Source organism: Hylaeus anthracinus, unplaced genomic scaffold, assembly GCF_026225885.1.
Source record: "Hylaeus anthracinus isolate JK02 unplaced genomic scaffold, UHH_iyHylAnth1.0_haploid 12000, whole genome shotgun sequence".
Taxonomy (NCBI): domain Eukaryota; kingdom Metazoa; phylum Arthropoda; class Insecta; order Hymenoptera; family Colletidae; genus Hylaeus; species Hylaeus anthracinus.
The window spans coordinates 376,033-397,987 of NW_026534347.1; the positions used below are offsets into that span (position 1 = coordinate 376,033).

Sequence of the window (21,955 nt, forward strand, 5' to 3'; positions counted from 1 at the left end):
GTATGCGTATGCGTATGCGTATGCGTATGCGTATGCGTATGCGTATGATTACGTTGGTGTACGCAACATTTATTCTCACGGGAGTATGCCGTACAACGAGCTAACTGGATGGCATGGTTACGTTCCGGGGGTGCTACGGCATAGCATAGTTACATCAGGAATGCAAGGGGTTGCGGGTGGTGGCACACTAGTACGAAAGAGAAAGAAGGATCGAGGTTGGAAGAGGATGGTGGCGAATATGGAGTGAACGAGGGACTAGACCAGGGGTGTATACGGCACGGGCCCCAGAGACCCCTGCAATATTTCATCATTACGCTGACATGACGGTAGGGTTAGTCGAGTCTCCCTCCTACCTCTATCGCTCTCTATCGCTCTTCCTCTCTCGCACGGTCCATCACTCGTCACGATTCCTCGCCCTTCTTCTCATCTTTGGCCCTGCCGTTTGTGCCAATGATACAAAACTCGTTACATGAGTTCGTGAACGTAATACGTTGCGCGTTAGGCGGGTCGGTACGACATTGCCGTTATTGAATTCGTCAACCTCGCGTATAAAAACAGACTTTACGGGACACTTGATGTTTGACCATCTGTACGGCCGATTCACGCGAAAGAGAGAGACGGCAAGCTGCGACCGAAAAGAGGGTGTTCTCGCCACCGCACTGCGGGAAGCCAGTATTGCGATCTATACATCCACTTGATATTCAACGGATAGACTCGCGACTGATCAGTCGATCAATTTACGCATCGATCGACCAAACTTTTCTTTCTTTCTGCCTTTTCCTTTTATATTTAGCCCGCGTTAATACGGATAATGTAGCCATAGAAAAACTTTAATATAACAACAAATACAATTCGAATTTAAAGTTCACCCACACTCATACACCGCATTTACACGCATCGAGATCCCTCGAAATACCGTATCAATCAAAATCGTACATTTTCCTATGAAAAAACCTATAAATTGTCGTTTTTTCTCTCTTTTTTTTTTGTTTTAAATCAATATTGGAGCTGGTACTATGGAAAAAAAAATTCCATCGAAATTGATATCGTTCCGCCTAGTGTGTTGCGAATCGTCCCTATGGCGAGATAATATACGAGCAACGCCCCTACGCTCGAGAAGATCATTCCGGGTCGCTGCACATTGGTTACTTCACCCTACTGTCATACTATCCTCCACTCATCAGCTTCAGATTGCTTGTATTAGCATAGAACCCCGAAACGACAAGCAGCAAATTGTAATTGAATTTGGGCGCAGTCATAACTTGTCTACTTATTCCCGGTTAATTCTATTTCAAACGATCCTTCTTGTTTTTATAATTGTTTCTTTTTTAAACTACACTGTACTTCCAAGTACAGCTTTACAAGCGAGCTTTGTAGATTGATTCGTTGCCGATCAAATCTGGCATTAAATTTTCGTATTGAAGTGTATAAAATTGCCTGCGTACGTGTGTGAGAGTATCAAAAGTATTAATGATTAAAGTGCGAATATGAAAATTGTAGCTCGTATCGTTAACGATGTTAATGAAGAATCGGTAATACTAAAGTATTTAATCGAGAAATTAATTATAAATTCTGATTAATTGCTACGCCTAATGAATTATTTTCATTGATTTTATCCACCGTTGGAACTCGTTGCATTTTATTCTGATATTCGAGTACACGGATTTTATGGAATACCGCTACCTGTTCGCCGATGCACTTTATTACAATGATTATTTGATCGGTAATCTTTTACTGTTGATAACACGATGAATTAGTAAAATTAAAGAGCGAATGTGACAAAAAGTCAGCTTGGCGATCAAAACTAAATCGTTTATTTGGCATGCCTAAATTTCGCCTGGAGTAAGAAATGTTCTTCTATCATCGAAATGATGACAACGACTGTTTCTATGATATGTACGTACATACATGTATAACATACGAGTATAACATCGGTAAGAACTTATTCGTAAGAGATATTCGTACGAGTATAATATGTCAAAAAAGCAAACTCACAAAGAGGTGTGAATGTACCTGATGATGCGGCCGGTTATTTGGATGGGGGGTTGGCATATGGGCTCCATGATGATAGACGGAAACAGGGTCGTGCTTCAAAGGCATTGGGGTGCCCGCGTTGTGTTTTCCTAAATCCGCAGCCAAAGCCTCTGCCCTCGAAAGTAAGCCGTCTTGTAGACCGCTGTTCAAGCCCCCGAATAAGTCACCCTGAAACGTTAAAAGCAACGCGTGACACTGATTGAAGAATCACGGATCATGCGTAGAGGTAAAGAAGTTCCCGAAAAAGCCTTTCGTCTTTTTAAACGAATTTAAATCGCATCAGACAGATCTTGTAACGTTGCAGATACCGTTCAAACTGCACGGTTCTCGATTTAAGAGGGTGCCGAATTCGATGGTATAGCGAAGAAAACGCAGCGTTAAACATGACACGTTTCTGAATCATTGTCAGCAGGCTCTCTAAAAAATCAGGATAGACTCGAGGCATTTATTTTAGACTAGAGACTTTTCGCATAGTCATAGTCGAACAACACCGTTATTATCAGCGGAACGTATGAAAATAATATTCGGCGAAAAATCGTGCCAATATCGTTGTAGGTAGGTAAAAAAGTACGCGATTAAATTGTACCAAAGTACCCGGTCAGAGGTCACTCCGCGTACTCAACATGGCCGTACGATCGATACTCTAAAAATAGTTTTGACACTGGAAACTTGAATTTAGCTTTTCCCAGACTTTCAGTCACGCCAAACTTGAATCAAATTCAAATCTGAACCAAACGGAATTTTCTCGGTATTATCAACAATTTCACCAACGATTTATTTTATCGATGCGCGTTTAGAGTAAATTGTAGCGATGTTAGTAATATTCGTTTCTTCCTTTGTATCGCGTTAAAAAATCGTAAATTACGGCAAATAGTGAATTTCGTATAATCTAATTTCCAGAATATGATCGGTTTTGGTAACGAATGAATTTCATATGAAGCCAAAGTTTAAACTTCGTTAATTATTAAAATACAGATTATTTAACTTTAAAGCGAGTATTGACAAGCAAATTATACATGCGAACGATTGTAATGTTGTTATTCTACTTGTATAATATTTAACGCCATGTTGACGATTATAAACAATTCACGTATAACGTAGACGAGATAGGATCAGACGTGACAGATTAGATGCACAATTACGACCTGGTCAGCTGAATTAATGTTATTTGAAAGGTGGCTACGCGTGACCAACAAGGTTCGCTAATCAAATTCGTTTGCTTGTTAAATGTCTCAGGGGTTGCCAGACAGATAATTTTGGGGTCGATGTGTTACTAAAACTAGACGAGCAAAAGGGTCTGATATTTCCTGTCTATGTTTAGAGTGAGTCGCTTTTCATATGCGGTTAAATTTGAGACCTCCAGATGTTTCTACCAGTTGTTGTTGTTTTTTTTTTTTTTTTTTGTTCTGGCGGACTACAAAGTTGAAATGTCTTGAAATAGAGTTATCGATTTATTTTATTTTCTTTGCTTTATTAAATATCGATAGAGGTCGATTCATTGTCAAAACAATTTAACAGGAATTCTGTGCACCTCGGAGTTCCATCAAAATTGTATGCAATCAATCCACAGTACCGAATCGTTTTCAACTCAATAATGGAAAACAGTGTCTGTTAGACTTTAAATGTTTTCAAAACACCGTTAATTTATATCACAGTGAATATTGTCTCGCGTATATCGTTATTATTTATTCGTTGTCAATATAAATCTGTGTCTAATACTGATCCGTGAATGAATCAACATTGGTATATCGTTATATGTAAATGAACGCACGCGTCTAAGGTATGCGTCCAAGTATCCGAACTAACATTCGGATAAATTCTAAAGTAAACGTAGAAGGAAATTACCCGGTAGAAAATCCATTTTTCTAGTTTTAGAAAGTATTAAAAATGTATATTTATGAATGTTCGCGGTGCGTATGACAATATCGATAGTTTTGTTGCGTTAAGTCGGGTTAAAAGCGATTCGCTATCCAGTTATTTCATTGTAAACTGTAATGTCCGCATCGGTCGATCAATGTTTCATGTGAAAACCACCGTCGTACTTCAGCGCTTCGATTATTTATGAACTCCTCGGGTCTTCGTCGAGTACGTGTATGTACTCTGTACCGTCTACTGTCTCATTGTAGGTTGCTGAACTAGCGCTACTTTTTCTAACTCTCAAGTTCCTCTGTGTGTTGTCCGTCGTTCGTGCCGTGAAATTGCCGGTTTAGCAATTATTTTTTCCTTTTATTACATATATGATCAGTTCTAGTTGTTGTCTAGTACTAGCCGATCAGTTTTAGTCAGACATGGATACTAATCGGGATAAAAATTTAACAAGTATATACAAGCATCGTATTATCGGAAATATCAGATAAATATTAATATGCAATTTTTATTTGTAAAATATCGGTATAGAAGTAAAACATGCCAATCGATTGGTTTTCGTAGAACATTGTTCCATGGGGAAAGGTCAGAGATAAGAAAAGCGACGGGAATGTTGGACAACGGATACAGATTGGTCTTGTTAGCTGTGTAGTTAGCACCTCGTGCAGTTGTTTAGCAAAGTTTCTACAGAGTCTCCCTTCGAGGTTGGTTCGGTACGTCCTCCTGGTTAATAGAGTCATTTTTCCGAGCTGCCAGCAGCCGACCCACCCGTTAAATACGTCTTCCAGCTCGGGCACGTTAAAGATTAGCCAATTACAATTGAATTATCGCGCCCTACAAGCCACCCGTGTAATTTATCTGCTCAAGCTGATTCGCGAGAAAACGGGGATGATTAAGCTCGTAATGTAGCGCATGTTACGGTTAACTTTGTCTCGAAGCAGTAATTTTCCCCTCCGAAAGTGATTATGGCATATCTTTAGAACTGATTCAAGCATCGAACGAAAAATAATGTTTGTTTTGTCCATGGAACAAGAAAGAGATTTTTATTCTATTTGTTTTTATATACATATGTACAATATTATGCAGAATGTTTCGTATTGGAAAAGAAAAATAGTAAGCCGCATATAGCAGAATGAAATAAAGTGCATAAATACAATAAAATAGAGAAACCCGAATGTTACTGTGAACGGAGCCCAACTTGACGCACTTGAATACAACGTACGCATTCGTGACGTTACACGTAAGCGTAAGCAACCAACAAGCTGACGCGACGATTTGAAATAAAAACGATAAGAAATGGAACGTGGAAGAATAGGAAATAATAATCGCAAAAGAAATTGTTACTATCGTTACATATCATTAAATCTACTTGTTGCGAATGTACTGGTTTAAATATAAATTATTCGATGTAAAAGATCGAAAATATTATTCGCTTATGAAACGATTTCGCGATTAAATCGACGGTTACTCGAGTCTAAATGCAGAGCGCTCTCGGACAGATGGCCAACGGATATGGCAAATTGGGACAATTATGTTATTTCCGTCCGATAACCTACATCGCGAAGTAGTCTGACGCATGAATAAATAAATAAATTCTTCCAGAAAATCTGACGTCTGACACGAAATCGAGCAGACTGTTCGAATTATCACTTGCATGGCGGAGTACCTGCTGTCTAGTAAGGAGTATACATATATTTCTCGGTGCCGTTCCCCCATGATCAAATTCAGTTTCTCTTGTGACACAGACGCGACTGAATCTTACCGTCGATCCAAATTTACATTGCGCTCGATATTTTCCTGCAAGAGGTTGACTGCCGGTGTCTGCCGTCACGCGTAACTTGTCGCCGCCGGTTTATTCGATATTGTTCGTTAATAATTAATGCTGATCATTCGATAACGTACTCACCGGTGTATTAATGACACCAACTGCGAAATGAGACATCCTACTGTAAATTACCATTCGATAAACGAGCCGCTTGGTTGGCAAATCGATTAATCCCGCGAAACAAAAAGTGAACAACAACGATCAACCGGCATACATACGTTGTTTTTCAAACATTCATCTACAGTTAAACGACTAACATTTTTCGTCTACCTCTTGATCGTTTTCAATGTCTGTCTTAAACATAGAAAGAAGAGTAACAATATCGTTCGGTACTCACGTTATGCCTTGGTGACCAGGAGTTGCACATAATGGAGGCATCTTCCAATATACGACTCTGCAAAACAAAACAAAGACATTCAATGTTTAAATGTTTAAACTAATATTAAAGATGAAAATTGTCCGATTTCACGTTTTAATCTTTTTCTTGTTTGGATACACATAGTTTTCTTTTATACTCAAAGTTCATCTTTATCGTGTAATTCGGAGGTGGAAAGTCTATGATAAAAGTGCACGGGGTTGTTCCGCGAGTAATTGATATTGATGGCACGTAGTCTAGACGGACTATCGAGGTTAAAGCGTGACGTTGAGAAAATTTTACCACTTTCCATTCTCGATTTGACTTTTAAGCACTCGACACCTAGTACCGAGAGTTGAACGACATTTCAAATTTCGCTTCGATGCTGATGGCAACTTAACATTTATTTCAACTACAACTTGAACTTTAATTCTAATCCGTTCCATTAAAAGTATCGCTGAAAAAATAATTGATCGCAGTAATAAATATATTTGTTCATAATAACGAAACGTTGAATGAATAAATTCAACGTATAAATAAATTCACGTTTGGACTTTAACGTTTGGCTCAAAAATATTTACTACCTTGATCGATTTCTAATCAATTTTTATTCGTATAAATAAATTGATCGTGTGCGCAAAAAGCACGACAATGTAGGATCGAATCACGCGATACGTCTATAAATCGTAATGATCGAAAAAATGAAAAAGTGAGAGTGATTAGATATTAGCCTATTTATCTTTGTTATTTAAGTTTCCGTAGAAACGAACGAAAATATTTACTATCGGGTAGAAATCTCTGCACATCGGTGGAGTTTATCTGTCAATATTACTTAATATTCATTTAGACTGTATATTTTATTCTTAGCAATCGCGTGATATGTATATTTAAAAGTGTACCGCTAAGATTGACAGAATCGGGCCACTCCGGCGTCGCGACGCCGACGTCACAAATTAATCGAGTCATTTTAGGATTTGCGCAGAACTAGGTAATTTGATATCGTTCTCATTAGAGAGTCGGCCAATAACTGAGTTCGATCGCTACCGATGACAATGATCGTGTCATTGTTCCAGTCGCAGTTGCCATCGATACATTAGTTTCACTTTAACTTGTAAATGTTTGTACTAATTTAATGCGTGAATCTAATCGTTTATAGTTGAACTTTACGTTAAATCTTGTTTAAAAGAAACTTTGAATATAAGTTGCGATCGGAGAATGGTGATTTGTACAGTACTCTGCTATCGTATGGGTGTACTTGCTTCGTTATTTCATAGCTTATATTCGAAACATTGTTTTATACATCCACGAGTGAAATCCGAAATTGCAACTCGCTAATTATTCAAAATACTATGTATGGACATCAGATCGATGGATCTACATGCATACACGCGCACATACATTTGCAATCGCAGCAATAAAGATATTGTTTCGTCAATTTTCAACGACGCAACGCGTCGATATGACTCTACGTCCACGCAGAGTACATAGCTGCATGTGGATCCGCGTCTATTTGCATCTATGGGTTTCGCAGGTACATATATATGACAGCAATCAACGCTTCTATGCACGTAGTGCACGTGCGTGAAACGCGTTATCGTGTGTGGTTTGTACCAAGCTGTATGTACACAGTGCATCGAGTGTAAATACAAAGCTTGGTAACATCGAAGACGCGTACACAATACGTATCTGCGAATTTGCCATTGTTGTAAATCGATGAAATCCACGTGGATACTTTTTTTTAAATGTCCTGCGTAATTTGTGAATCGAATTTTTGGATAAGATATCGTATTCCAAATATATTTCGGATGGCAGAATCCTTAAATCGTCTCATAGAATGGTATAGTATAGAGCAAATACTTTGGGAAATACATCGAAACGGTGTGAAATTTCAAATCATCGTTTTAGTTGTTGCACAGTAGCGCAAGCAGTATGCGATAGTACTCGCAGTATGTCGCGTCGCGTCGCCGACTGAAACAGAAAGGGAACGAAACAGCAAGGAAAAAAAGAAACGCTACCCTTGCTCTTTGAATTATTTATTTTCTTTCCTGTCCACTTATGTCCAAACTTGTTCATACTTTGCTCAATTTGCGACTTTTCTATACTTTTCCTAACGGCTATACACCATCGGTCAAAAGTACGAGTCTATCCAACTCGGTCTAATTGTTTACGACGTACACGAGAGTATGCTTCAACGACGATATCAAACTCGCACGTATTTATCGAGATCGGAAGAACGTTTATTATCGAGTAGTGGCTTCTTACCGTTGTTGCCATGTATAATACTAACAGGTACAAAGTGTTGAATGTAAATTACTCGAATATTTCCGGTTATTTTAGAATCGGTAACGTACGAAATGGTTTGGTACGTTTCTCTCCATCGCAACTGCGTTTACAGCCTTGCAACATTCCTTCGCGGTTCGCTTTAGCTACGTTATTACAAGCGAGCATTTCAATTTCCCGAACAATTTCGAATTCTCGTTCTGCGTATTCGGGTATGTAATCAGGTAAATTCACGGAAACGTCGCGTCGGTATCACAAGGGTTGGAGTCGGTGTATGCGAGAGGGTAGCGTCGCGTAGCGCGCAGTGCATCGGTTGCAAATAGAAAGGGTGGTGTATGCACATTGCACACGCAGCATGCGCGGCATGCAGGGACACGTAGCCGAGCTTCGAGACGAAATACATTGGCGGCTCCAGCGCGGGCAAACAGCCGCAGTCGAAACAGTTTGCCCGGCTAATTGATTTTCCTTGGTATCCTCGATTCGGCGTAACCGGTGCATGGTGCATGCACGCGGTGCACTGTCCGATATAGGGACACAGGCGTGCGCGCATTCGTACAAATCCAATCGGAACCTCCCGTTTGATTATCAGGAAAGCTGCGTTCGACCGATTGTAAATCAACCGCAAAACTCCGCTTCGGCGAATTATACGATACATACAGTGCGAGACAAAATAATAGCCTACCCGACCTTTTCGTTTCTAAAATATTTAAATGTATACATATACGTAAGGTGAGAATAGCATATATTACAATATACGCAGAGTGTTGTTCCGCCAACCGACGAGTTTAGCAATCCCTCGTTGAAATGTACATACATTAATCGCGGAAGAAAATTTCTTTGTTCTGTCTAGCGAATTAATTACAAGTTATTCATACTGAAACCATTATACTGTTAACACACATGTGTCAGAGTTAAGTGCCGATAAAATAAAGTGTTGGTAAAAATAATTGAAGCGAGATACTTGTTTTAAAAGAAAAAGAAGCATTGGACAAATGGAAGGACAGAATAGACCAAGTTCGTCGTAGAAGTTTCAACTGATAATTAACTAAATTTACCAAGGGTTGCGAGTCAAAGTGTGAAGTCGTGTTCCAAGTCTTTCTGCACTTGGACGCTCCACTGCGCTGGTTAATAACAAATGAGCCAAGCTTCGCCCCTTCACTTTTGTTATAATCGGAGACACTTGCTCCCTTACAGTAACTGTCTACCATACTCTATTATTCAACAGATTCGTTTGAACCATTCTAAACATCGCTTGGACGTGCTTTCCACCTTCAATCTGGATATTCCCAGTTTTTATTGCTGTACCGTATAACAGTATAATCTGTACCAGCTAACACCTGTACCTTTCTTACATCGGAGTACCATGAACCTGCACTTGTAGAAAAAACAACAACAAACGCATTGAAGTAAGAATAGTGGATAGAATTTTGTTTGTTTCACGTCGATCGTTAATTGGGAAAAGTTTTTTCGGTGTTGTTCGATGAAATGTAATAATAATTGAAGGTTGGGTAATATTCGTTCGAGTACGATGTTATTTTCCAATCGTAACAGACGCGCGGAGTAGATAGGCAGTCGTGAGAATTTATGTTCGCTCGAGTCATTATTATTTCAAGTGAAAAACACAGATCCTGACGAAGCGCGAAGCGTCTAAGAGCCATCATAAAGAGAATTTATGAAATTTCGTAATGCAGTATTCTGATTCGTAGACGCTCTTCCTGGTTCTCGTCAACTCTTTACCCAGTGATTTTTTGCTTTTAATCCAGAATACGATTAAGTTGCTCGAGGAACATCGTTTTGGCCGATTCATGCTGCAAAACGAATAACTTGAACGCGGCAGAATCTAACAAACATTCTATGCTCCGTCCTCAACGTTTAAAAATTGCTTAGCTAGACCAATTTGTACGTTACACGTTTGTATGTAATGTAACACTTGGCGTGTTGTCGGATGTTGCACCGTTACGTTGGTTTAACTTCTTGCACTTGTGTTATCTCTACTTGAATATTCCACGATTCGCATGATACATTTGAATAAGTAACGAGAAACCCATGCAGAATATATTTGTTACAAGCTTTCATTCACTTCTGTTGTACAATACATTAAATATTAATATGTAATTGGTGTCTCGATCAATCGCGTATCAAAATATATGCAACTCGCTGCGAAACAAATAAGTAATTAATAAAATGGATTTTTCAACGCTTTGAAAATGATTTAAACAAACATCCAAGTGATTTATCTTTGCTCGGTCACGATTTAATATAACAGTACAATGCTAACTGGATGATCAATAATACATGGTATAGCTACTGAATTTATCACTGGATTCGATGCGAATCCTCGTTCTGTTGTTGCACTATCGTAATTGTCTTCCATCACGTGACATAGGTACGAAATGAAGCGCGGAACTTGAACAGAACTGGGACGGACGCGGCTCCTGGTTTATCGGGTAGCGTTCTTCGCGTTGTTTACTCATTTTCAAAAAAGAAATAAACGTTTTCCAATTTTAGCCAGAGGCACTATCGAAAATCACGACGCGCATCGAGGTTAGCGTTATATAAACGCAAACGGAATTATCAGGGGACGGCGAAAAACATAATTTTCTATCCGTCGATAACGATATAGATCGATATAGCCTTTATCGATATGAAATTTCATTCATCGCGTACGGTCTGCAGCTAAGCCGCTTTATGGATGTTTAAATCCCCGCGAACACTATGGAGGAAAGCAGATAACAGCCAATAATCTTTGCTGTTGCCTAGCAACTACCGAGCCTTGATAATTACCGGTATAAAACACAGTTTGGCACCGATTTCGATAAGTAAACATCCAAATGAAAAGTTTGAAATCAAAGTTGTATCCGTGTACATCGTTACTAATGTCTGAGGCTTGCAAGATTTTTGTCAAACAATAAACCAAACCAGGGATAAGCAGATTATTTTGGAGTATAATTGTTGATTTGATGTAATCGTTGTAACGTCGTCGTCGTCGTCGTCGTCGTGCCGAAAAAGTCGAATTCGTATCGGTGTCTGAAAGGGTGGCGCATGAACGATCCATAAAATCGCTTTACAGTATTTACAGTTAAGTCAAACTTGACGGTTTCGGAGCATAAAAATATCAGTGATTTCGTTACCACTATGTATCGAAGGATAGACACGGTCATTGGCTACGTGGTGTTCCGCCCCCGCAGTCCCGCCAATCAGACCAGCCGCTGTCTCTCATCGATCCAGACCATCTACACTATACTCAGCCGCCATGCTCAACTTCACCCATTCTCCTATTCATCGTCGAACATACACCGATCTCGACTACCAATCTGTAAAACTCGATGAAACAAATTCTAGTCATGGCTGAAATTCTTGGTTATCGTTTCAGGTTTCTGGCTGTGTCTGTTGACGTCCAGGACGAGAAAGATTGTTCCTTGATCGCCGATCATCAAAATCTGTTAGGTTGTGCGAACAGTCTTTCAATTTCTGTCTTGTTAAGAAATTCAACGGATTTTCGAGTAACGCTGCACGTGCAAGCATTCTTATGCATCCAATCAAATTATGTATCGTATCGTATCGTATCGTATCGTATCGTATCGTATCTTATTGTACATATTACGAGCAGAACAATTGAATGTAAATCGAGTTGATTTAAATACGACGTAAAAGATCCCCCTAAGTAGTTACAGGAAACAGGGGAAGAAAGAGATAATTACGGAGAAGGCGCTCGCGTTTCCTACGACTCGGTTTAAGAATAAGATTACTTATCGGATAATATTACCTAATTTTCGACACTGAGAAACCTGGAATGAAACTGCACAATTATATGTAGGGGATTTAAAGCTGTCATCTTTCTTTTTCAATCGAACATAGAAATTATTATTTGATAAGAACGCAATTAGAAATGTTGATCGTTTGGAGAAGGACGGTTGTAATATATCGCTTTTTTTCGGTTGAATGAAACGATCACATTGATTACACGGAACCGAAGAAGAGAAGAATAGAAAGGGGTGTAAATGTAACAGGGGTTACTTCTCCGAGTTTGACTGGAATCCAGAGTAAGGGAGCTATGATAAATAGACCAAGTTCCTCTTACGTCCTTAATCATTTAACGCGTCAAGTTGGAATATTGGTCAGCATCTTCTTTCTATTCCTTTTATTTAACTGCGCGCAGACATACATAGTATTTTCTTATAGACCGATACCTCTGCTGGTGTCTCAACTCTAACGAATTTAGGAATTAATTCTCATGTCTTTTTTAAAGCAAACGTGGTAATTACCTATTTATTACGCGAATTTCTAGGACATGATCACTGGTCAGTACGACATTTCGCGCGGGGTTCCGCGAGTGCAATGAATTGCTCTTAAGTGTGATGGAACGATATTCTTGCGTAATCGTTTCTCATCCATCATACGCTGGTTGACAAGAACCGGTGTAGATTTCCCAGACGGAAGGATACATTTTTTTGTCGATTCAGAGTTATTACGAAGCTTATATTACTATCGTTAAGGAACTTTTGTATCGAATCCTGTAATCCTAATTAAGCTAGTACGTTTGTTGTGCATGAAATATTATATATTCCTCTATGTTCTTTATTTTAGAAAAATAAGTCGATGCCGATCGTAATCTGCTCTCTTTTTACCGATTATACGCATGGCAGAAAAACGTGAGATTCGGAGGAATACGCGACAAGGGAACAGTTCTTGTCAGTTCTATCTAGTTAACACACAGCCTTGTCATTACTGTGGCCGCAATAATGGTCGTATATGACGACGTCAGAGTTTCTCTAATGGAGGTCTGCTTTTACCTATTCGGGCTGCGCACCCATCCGCGCAATCCCATTTACGCCACTACCCGCACAACTAAAATCGCTCTCTCCAACTTATGTCCTTTCCCGATTCTCCCTCTACTTTCTCTGTATTTGCGCGTCTCTTTGTTGTTTCTTCGCTCCTTCTCTTGTTTTCCTTTCATTTTTATTTCTATTTAATTTCATGGCTATTTTTTCATTCCATTTTCGATACATTTTTCAACGTTTCTTACTCTACGTGTAATAGCGCTAAGAATTTTCTATCATCCAAAGATTATTCAAGGATGCCGTCGATAATTTCGACATTTACTTTAATAATTATTAATTTATCGACGTTATAGTTGTTGAAAGTATGATCAGGAGTGTAGCTATCTAAACAGCGACAAGGTAATATTAAAACGGACCGTTTTTAATGGATCAGTCTCTCTAACGAGATCTGTTGATCGTTTCTTCCATTTGCTTTCCATTCCAACTTGCCCGAGTTCTGACTGACGTAGCTTCACGTCATTTCACTTACCTGGAACGTCACGAGCTCCGTTTTCCATTTTCGGTTCCCGTTCTTCGGAGGACGCGCGACGGCTCGTCTGCCACGCCAGAAACTACTTTCCGGACTTTGCTCGACGGAACCAATTATTAAAATAGAATCTTCCGGTAGCTGTCTCGACGTGGTTGCAGGTAAATCGAAAAGCCTCGATTGACTCAACTTTGTTTAATCTTTCGGGGCCTTTTTTCATTCGCCTGATTACGACGCATGATAAACGATTAGCTGAAATTGATGCTTGCCGAATTTCTTGCTTATTTTTAAACTTACAAGCACTACACCTGCAAGTGCACTTGAGCCTTCGATGAAAAGACCGAACTTTCGCAAACGGGTCAGCCCTGATCGTTACTTTATCGATCTCAGCTATCAGCCGGAGTTTCTCACGCATTCGTTTTACTGGGAAAATCGCTTTAGCTTGTATCGTAATTCGGTAATAAAAATCCGTTTAAAGGATATACATATTATTTGTTTCCATCGGTAATTATTCCAAAAATCGATAAATAAGCGAAAACTGATTGAAAACGTTGCGTTTGCTATTCCGTGTTTGCACGCATTAAGCTTTCGTATTGTTTTTAAGGATGAAAAGAATTTTGTTGGTAAATGAAATCGAGAAAAAATGAATGAATTTCGAGAGAACGGGATTTAAGGATTCCATTGTTTAAGCATCATAATACTTGATAGAAACACGTAAAGCTATATTTCCAACGAGCTTTTTAATTCTCACCGACCAATTTATTAATGATTTAATTATGACGAGCATTGCACAAATTTGACAGGTGTACAATTTTACTTCCATGTCCCTGTTTTATTCCTCGTTAATATTGAACAACGAGGAGTGTACAAAATTACATTTAAAATTCCAAGTTGAATTTTAATCAGCAGCATTGTTGCGAAACTAGTAATCAATGTGGACGATAAAGTGTGTATGATAAAATATTGCGAGGTACAATGTTGTACTAGTACATAGTCTTACACGTTAGTCTCGTATTCCACTCTTTGATTATTATTTCGCTTGTTATCTGCACTGTCGTAAAGTATGTAATATATTACAAAAAAGACCTTTTCCGGTAGCCTCGCGATATCCTCGACTCCCCTATTCGTGTTCGTTTCAACGGCAAACCAGAAAACGAGTAGAAGCGAGTAGATGGAACCGATTTACCGTTTAACGAGTGGTTGCGCCGTCCGCGCCGTCCACGCCTGCGATAGTTTCGTACGAGAATCGATAGTCCGATCGAGTCGAAGCGAGTGGTGTTATTGACCTACTTGTAAAAACAAAATAGAAAATTGGGAACATCCGTTTTGGGGAATGATGGGGGCTGTCGTAGGGATAATTCGAGCGCAATAAGTGACACGCGTAAATTCAGTGGGCCTGTAATTGCAATTGTAGTAATGCAGTTAAGGAAGGATGAGAGCAAACAGTGGGTAGCAAGTCGGTCACGTGGCGGGCACGCGACGGCACGTGGCAGCAACACCCAACTGTAGCTTGTCTTGCGTTGTCCTGTACTAGGAAACTTTTCGCAACACGAGGATTTCGGTGGCAGCAAGCAAACGGAACGCGTCCTTTGGATCCATGGCTACAACTTTTAGGGCCACGAAGGGCGGCCGCACGCCAATATCCCACCGGGGAGATGAGCGCATTAAGAAAATTGAAACGTCGATTTGTCCTCGAAACTCGGCCTGACGATAATTTCATTAAGACCCGAGGGGTAAAACCCCGATGCTGGAAGATAGACGCCGCGGAAGACATCTCACGGTCGATATTGCTTTAACCAGGGATGATGCTAATTTCAACCGACGTAGCCGCTTCAGCCTCGTTCCTCCGGAAGGATCTCCTACTGTCGGCCGAGGAGAGACTTCCATTTATAGAACGTCATAGCAGCACGCTTTTTCATTGCTTCCGAGACCAAGTTACGGGCAGTGCGATTTATGAAATAATCGGGATCCGATAGGTATCGTGGCTCGGTCAACCACCAAAGTATTCGAACGCTATCAAGTTTTAACATTAACAAATCAGCCTGTTAAAGGTTTTTTAAATTCTGGTATGAGAAGTTTAACGTCTCGTGGAAATATTCTCGGCGGAAAAACAGATTAGGAAAAGGTAGATGGTCGGACATTTTCCAGAAAACATAGACGACGCAAAAAATTGTCGATATATATTATTTGAAGAGTGACACATATCCGACAAGAATGTGTACTCTGCCCACACATTCCGCCCTTACCCATGCGTTGCGTTCAAGCAGGTGTACGTCTGCCCCCTGCTCTGAGCTCGTCTCTCCCCCTTTGCCAAGATACAATCGTGGCATAAACATATGGTCATAATAATAGACTCTTGATTTTGACGAGGGGTGCTCCCGTTGAGTGTCCCGTGATTGTTTCCCTAGTACCTAAACGTAAAACGTGTGGATAGGCTTGCATTAGACGGGCCGCTTAATGGAGAGAAAAAAGGAACTCGTATCAAAAGAAGATACCGATGCCTCTTTCTGGTGTTTTTGCTGGTAACTCTGCGATAGTTTCGGCAACGAACAGACTTATCCTCGATGGTGGTTATGCTTCGCAGGACATAAAAAATATACGGAGAAGTGGTATCCTTCTCCTAAAAACGGCACACGTGTCTATATACATACGAGTACATGTATCTCGATGTACACGGCCAAAGGATAGGACACGTACGTGCCATTCGGTACGAGAGAAGGGGATCAAGCTAACGGAGTAGACACGAGCGTTCCCCATCCAAACTCTATCGGAACTTGGCAATTCTCGCGTTTAACAGTTCGGTCACGTACAGGTATACCTCTGGCTCGCGCTATAACATACACACCACGGAATTGCTTATGTTTTATAATCGTCCACGACCAGTCTGACCCGCATCTCCGTGAGCGCGCGATCATACGCGGACACATCCCCGACCCTGGGTTAAAAGATATTTTTACGCGACCGAATACTATATTCCGTGATCTTTGCTCGTTCCATAGGCGGAGTGTAATGATTGCTACGTTTACGAGTACGCGCCAGCTGAAATTGAATATTTTTTGATGTCGGTATTCTTCGCGATCGAAAAACAAGACAGAATCGTGTTTCGTCGTTCCGTTCTTTAATAATTATTCTCTGCCACGTTTTGCTGATTTTAGATCACCGTGCGATGACAAGAAGGTAAGAGCAAACAAGATGGAAAGAAATTCACGATGCGTCGTGAAAAGAACAGGAAACGTACAGGGTGGACAGAGACGAAGGTACGGAGTCTAGGGAGGGTGTAGAAGAAAGGGGGTTCAGGAAGGGGAGAGAACCCACGAAGGGATCTCGGTAAGTATTATTGTAATTATACACTTAGGTTTATTTCCTGCGTGCCCGCCCTTGTAGGGGCTGATAGCATTATATACCGCGGCTCTCTAATAAAAATAATAATAAGAGCGTTAAACCGCGAAGGACCGAGCGGAAGTAATGTTCGCCCTCGCTGGTAGCTCACACCGTGTACCTATTTCAGGCCAACGATGGACACTAACCCCCATGCAGGAAACCCTCGTAATACACCCGTATTAATAATACTGGCTTGTACGCGAATGCCTGTTTGTCTGTCTCGCACGAGACCGTTTCGACTGATTTAGCCGTTCGTGTACGATGTTTCTTCGGTTCATCGGTTCGTCGTGTCGCGGATTTTATGATTGGGTTACGCGATATTTTCCTTCGACATCTTATTAAAGTCAACTTTCATATATTTCATTGGTATAGGTTGCACGGTTGAAAAAAGTCTATATGCGTGTATCTGATCGCGCGTCGATATACGTGTAGAGATCCCATTTGTAGGTATCACTTATGAACATATGTGCGTGACTAAACCTCCACTCTCTTTTTGCACCTGCTATTAGCGAATACCATTTTAAGTCCCTTCTTCGTTATATTCACCGTCGGTTATTTTTGCCCTAACCTTATCCATCCCTTCGTCCAACTGTATTGCTTTCAAAAGAAAGTAGCTATCATTTTTTGACATATCGCGCACCTACTATGCTTTCGATACTTTTCATTTCCCACTAATTATTATCCGAGAAATATTACGACCTAGCCGTCTCTGTTTAGTTGTAATGATTTTTTTTCGGCCACGACTGCGAGCTGATTGAAATTCTCGAATCGTCCACCCATCGATTACAAATGCCAACCTGTAATTCTATTTAAAGTTTCGAAGCGGAAGAACGATCGAGGAGAGAGAACAGTAATAACCCGAACCGATTGCCATAAAACCAGTGAATTAAGAGTGGTGGTGGTGCGAGGACGGAAACGAGGGAAAAATCAGAAAATGAGAAGACGACTAATTTCCTTGTAAAGGAAAGGAAAGGAAAGGAAAGGAGGGAATCGATAATTCTTCGCGGAGTTCCTACCAACGAGGACTCTTGTCTTCGGTCGCGGTCCATAATTTTCAATTTGTGCAAATTAACGTTTCTGTTCTCTGCGCGTCTCCATGAAGCACGATAAATAAGGGGCCAAGCGAGTAGTAAGTATAAATCAGGAGCGATTGGATGTAAGTGGGGAGCGTTATGTGTCCCCAGTGTCCCGTGTGTGGGATCGTCCGCGGCTGTTCTATGGCTGTGAAACACACCTACGCGCGGGACACGTGGGTGAGTGGTCTGTGAGACGATGCACTATCCACGTACTTTCACCACCGGAGGGACTCGGCTAAGGCCATACTACCCCGTTTACTTCGCATCGATGTTCTTCCGCATCGAGAACTCTAGTGCATTGCGACCGACTCGTATCTCCACTATATTATATTGTATTATTCTTCTCCTCCGAATTCTTTGCTGGCCATAAATTCAATTCTCCCTTAGTATGCGTTTACAACGGTATCCTATTATCGGCTCTGTGTTAAATTTATGTGTATTCTGTATGTGGTACTGTGGTACTGTGGTACTATGGTACGTTCCGATTCGAAAATACTTTCAATTCTAACGGTAAATATTGTTTGGCAGTTTTATTTATAGTAAATCCCATGACGCGATGTACAATGTCGGATAACATCCTACAGATTTGAAATAATAACATTTCGATCGAAAGACAAATACTGTGAAGTGCAATAACGTATGCGTAAATTACGATACGTACGTACGCACTGCTTATCTCGAAGAAACAATGTAAAAGTACGATTTGAAATTCGGAGTCCACCACGAATACTCATACACGCACCAATGAAACGAAAAAAGAAAAGTTCCGGTTGAAGCGATCGGTTCACCGGGTCTTCAAACGCACACAAATGTGTCGTTGATAAGCATCTACGGATGACCTTTTTCAAACGCGTTCACCTTCCTCCCCCGTACACAGGTGCGCACTTGTGAGTGGCACAGGTGTAGTATCGATTATGCAATCTCGTGGCCTGCAGCCCCTTACAAACGGTAATGCATGAATACGCGTGCATCCCTTCTGGCCTGTACGCTACCCCAATACGAATAAACCGGTTCGAAGCCGGTCTATCAAACAGTCCTGACATTAATTGCCGCCTTACCATCGCGCCACGAAACTACCACGCCATCCACTTGACGCATATGCTACTTTTCAGATTTCCGTGTACACGCTCGATTCCGTGCATCTTATTCCCCGTGCCTTCTATACTTTTACAACGCCCCGCTGTGGTCGTTCTCGTTAATATACCTAAACAACATCGATACTGCCAATTATTTACATTTTAAACACGGTGTGCTTTCTCTTCATTCTAACAAAACCTGTAACGCGAAAAGGTTCAGCGGAAGATTCGTTCGTGGGTAAAGATTTTACAAAACTGACAAATATGCATACGGTTCTCGTACAGAGTTGTTCATCGTAGAAACGGCACGAACGTCGACGCCGACGTCAGTTGGCATACCAGGCTGCAAGGATCTTCTGTTTGCTCGAGTAGAAATGTACGAGTTATTCAAATATTGAATTCCGCGAAGATTCTGGAAATCGGGCCACTGGATACAGAATATCCGTAGAATAACAGTGGTTTGGGGGAAGGCTCGTTACGAACACAATAGAAACGCTGTTTAAATTCAAACTGTTAACAAAGTTAGTTCTACGTTTCGATTTGCTCGTATTCACTTGTGTACTTTGACATCCGTTTAGTATGTTTGTCGATATTGGTATGCTCGTGTGGGCAAACCAAAAACCATCCATGGAAGTACAACAAAGTCTTGGATTGTAGACGAGAAGTCTTCGGGAAGATTGGTTTATTTTACAATTATTTATTTAAAATCTGAGAATTGATTACGTTTCGAACGCTCGGTAGTGGGTACGCAGTCATTTTTCTTGCGAGGGAATTTGTTCAGAAATAATCATAAAAATACAAATTCTAACATGAAAATTCACCTTCAAATTCAAACTGTAATTCAATATTCATATGTCAAGTTTTCGAATAATGTAACACAGCATTTAATGTTTTCACGTAACGATATTTAAACAAGAGTAATGAAATATTACATAATTATAACGTTAATTAACATTTTCTGAACTCTCGATTAATAGGTAGGTATTATTATTTTATTAGGATAATGCATCACGTATACGAAACGTGGAAAAACATTAACAGAGCGTATCGCGTGTACATGATAACAAAAATGATTGGTAATTACTATTTTAAGGAAACATTTGAAATTGATCACGTTCCACGATTCATTCACAGTTTGAGTGCCGATGATGAAATATTTAAGAGCGTAGGAAACCGTTGATTTTCGAGTATTGTACAACGCACAATAGTGGAGCAGAATGTGCATTACACATTGTATCATTCAAGTACTTTGTTCGTGAAAGTTGTTATTAAAATCACGTAGAGTTTAATTCCTACGTTGAATAAAATTTCGATAATTATATTAAAATAACTGGATAAATGATTAGTCGGTTAATAAATGAGTAAAACATATGCAGATATAGGTATGGACGGAACACGTGGAAATCTGCAGGATGTATAAAAAATGATCAGACGACATTGTCATTCAGTTTTCAGGTTTCAGTTTTCGGTAGACCAATCGTAAATCGATAAAAGAACGTTCACTTTTAATGGTTAATAGCTGATGACGCGGCAAATGTAGTAGTCGAGCAATCGATAATAGCCGCCCGCGCCGTCGAGTTTCTCAAGAGTCGTTACTCTTGTCGATGCCACATTTCCACTGCGATACTTTGTTCGAATATTTGGAAATTATACGGGTTATGCACCGAAACAATCAGAAATAAATATATTATCAACTACACTTGCGTTACTACGATCGAGCATGTATAAATAACGGGGCTGATTCGTCTGACTATTACGTACTATTTCTACTTAGACATAGGTATCGGTAAATTAGGTATTAACGCTGTTACGATATTATTTGTTATCTATCAATTTTGTTGCTCACAATTAGTTAGAACCAGGTAAAATAGATATTGCAACAACACTGACAGTACGTACGATACAAACATCAACGCAAGTAGAATAAGACTGTATTGATCGGACACGTTAGCCAAATCATATATACGTAGACGTACATATAAAATTGCGCCAATCCTATTTTATCTATTTATCCATGTATAGTTTATCTTGCCAAAGAGCTCTCCCGTTAATAAATAAATAAAGGGTAACACGATTTATTGAGATTTATTATTAATATCTCGACAAAACGAAAGATCATATACGAATAACGTGCGAAATGGCAGCTATCGCGATGTAAATAATTACAAACCGTATGATAAATGTTTAGCGCGAAACTATATTAATTACCATAGATCGTTGACACCGTGGACAGAGAACACTAATTAGACGCATTAACGTTATTAACGCATTAGTCATTAGTGCGATAAATTTTTCACGGAACATTACGAAGGTGTTAAAACCCTACGAAACGTTTATTTAATTAATCGTTGAGTTATTGGCATGTGCGGTAATACGTTGAGCATTCATATGTAGTTGTTCGAGCGCCGTGCGTTCGCTCACGGGATGATTTTGGGTGTGCTCACTCGATGGTTAAAGCAGAATCGAAATGCGAAGAATAAAGAGCACCTTTTTAAAAAAAGCAATAATGAAAAATCACAAACGTAACGATACGGCTGTAATCTCGTCTGGGCACTCAACTTGTAGCGACGGTTTTTATCCTATTACGTCACATGAATAAACTAAAGACCGTGGAGCCTGCGACATACCGGAGGAAAGAGATCGCGAGATTGGGGGTGGAACAGATCGGTTCGACGTGTGTTACAGTTTCGAGGCCCGCGGAGAGAGAGAGAGAGAGAGAGAGAGAGAGAGAGAGAGAGAGAGAGAGAGAGAGAGA

At 40.1% G+C, this 21,955-nt stretch overlaps 1 protein-coding gene across 1 annotated transcript in view; it reads right to left on the reverse strand.

The window, feature by feature from the left end:
• Nucleotides 1-21,955, reverse strand: part of LOC128890012 (inhibitory POU protein) — a 26,126-nt gene that overhangs the window by 2,393 nt on the left and 1,778 nt on the right. The window contains exons 2-3 of the mRNA XM_054148139.1: nt 6,063-6,119; nt 2,014-2,202 (exon numbers count right to left, since the gene is read on the reverse strand). Of these exons, the coding sequence (XP_054004114.1) occupies nt 2,014-2,202; nt 6,063-6,119 (246 nt within the window). The remainder of the gene's footprint in view (nt 1-2,013; nt 2,203-6,062; nt 6,120-21,955) is intronic.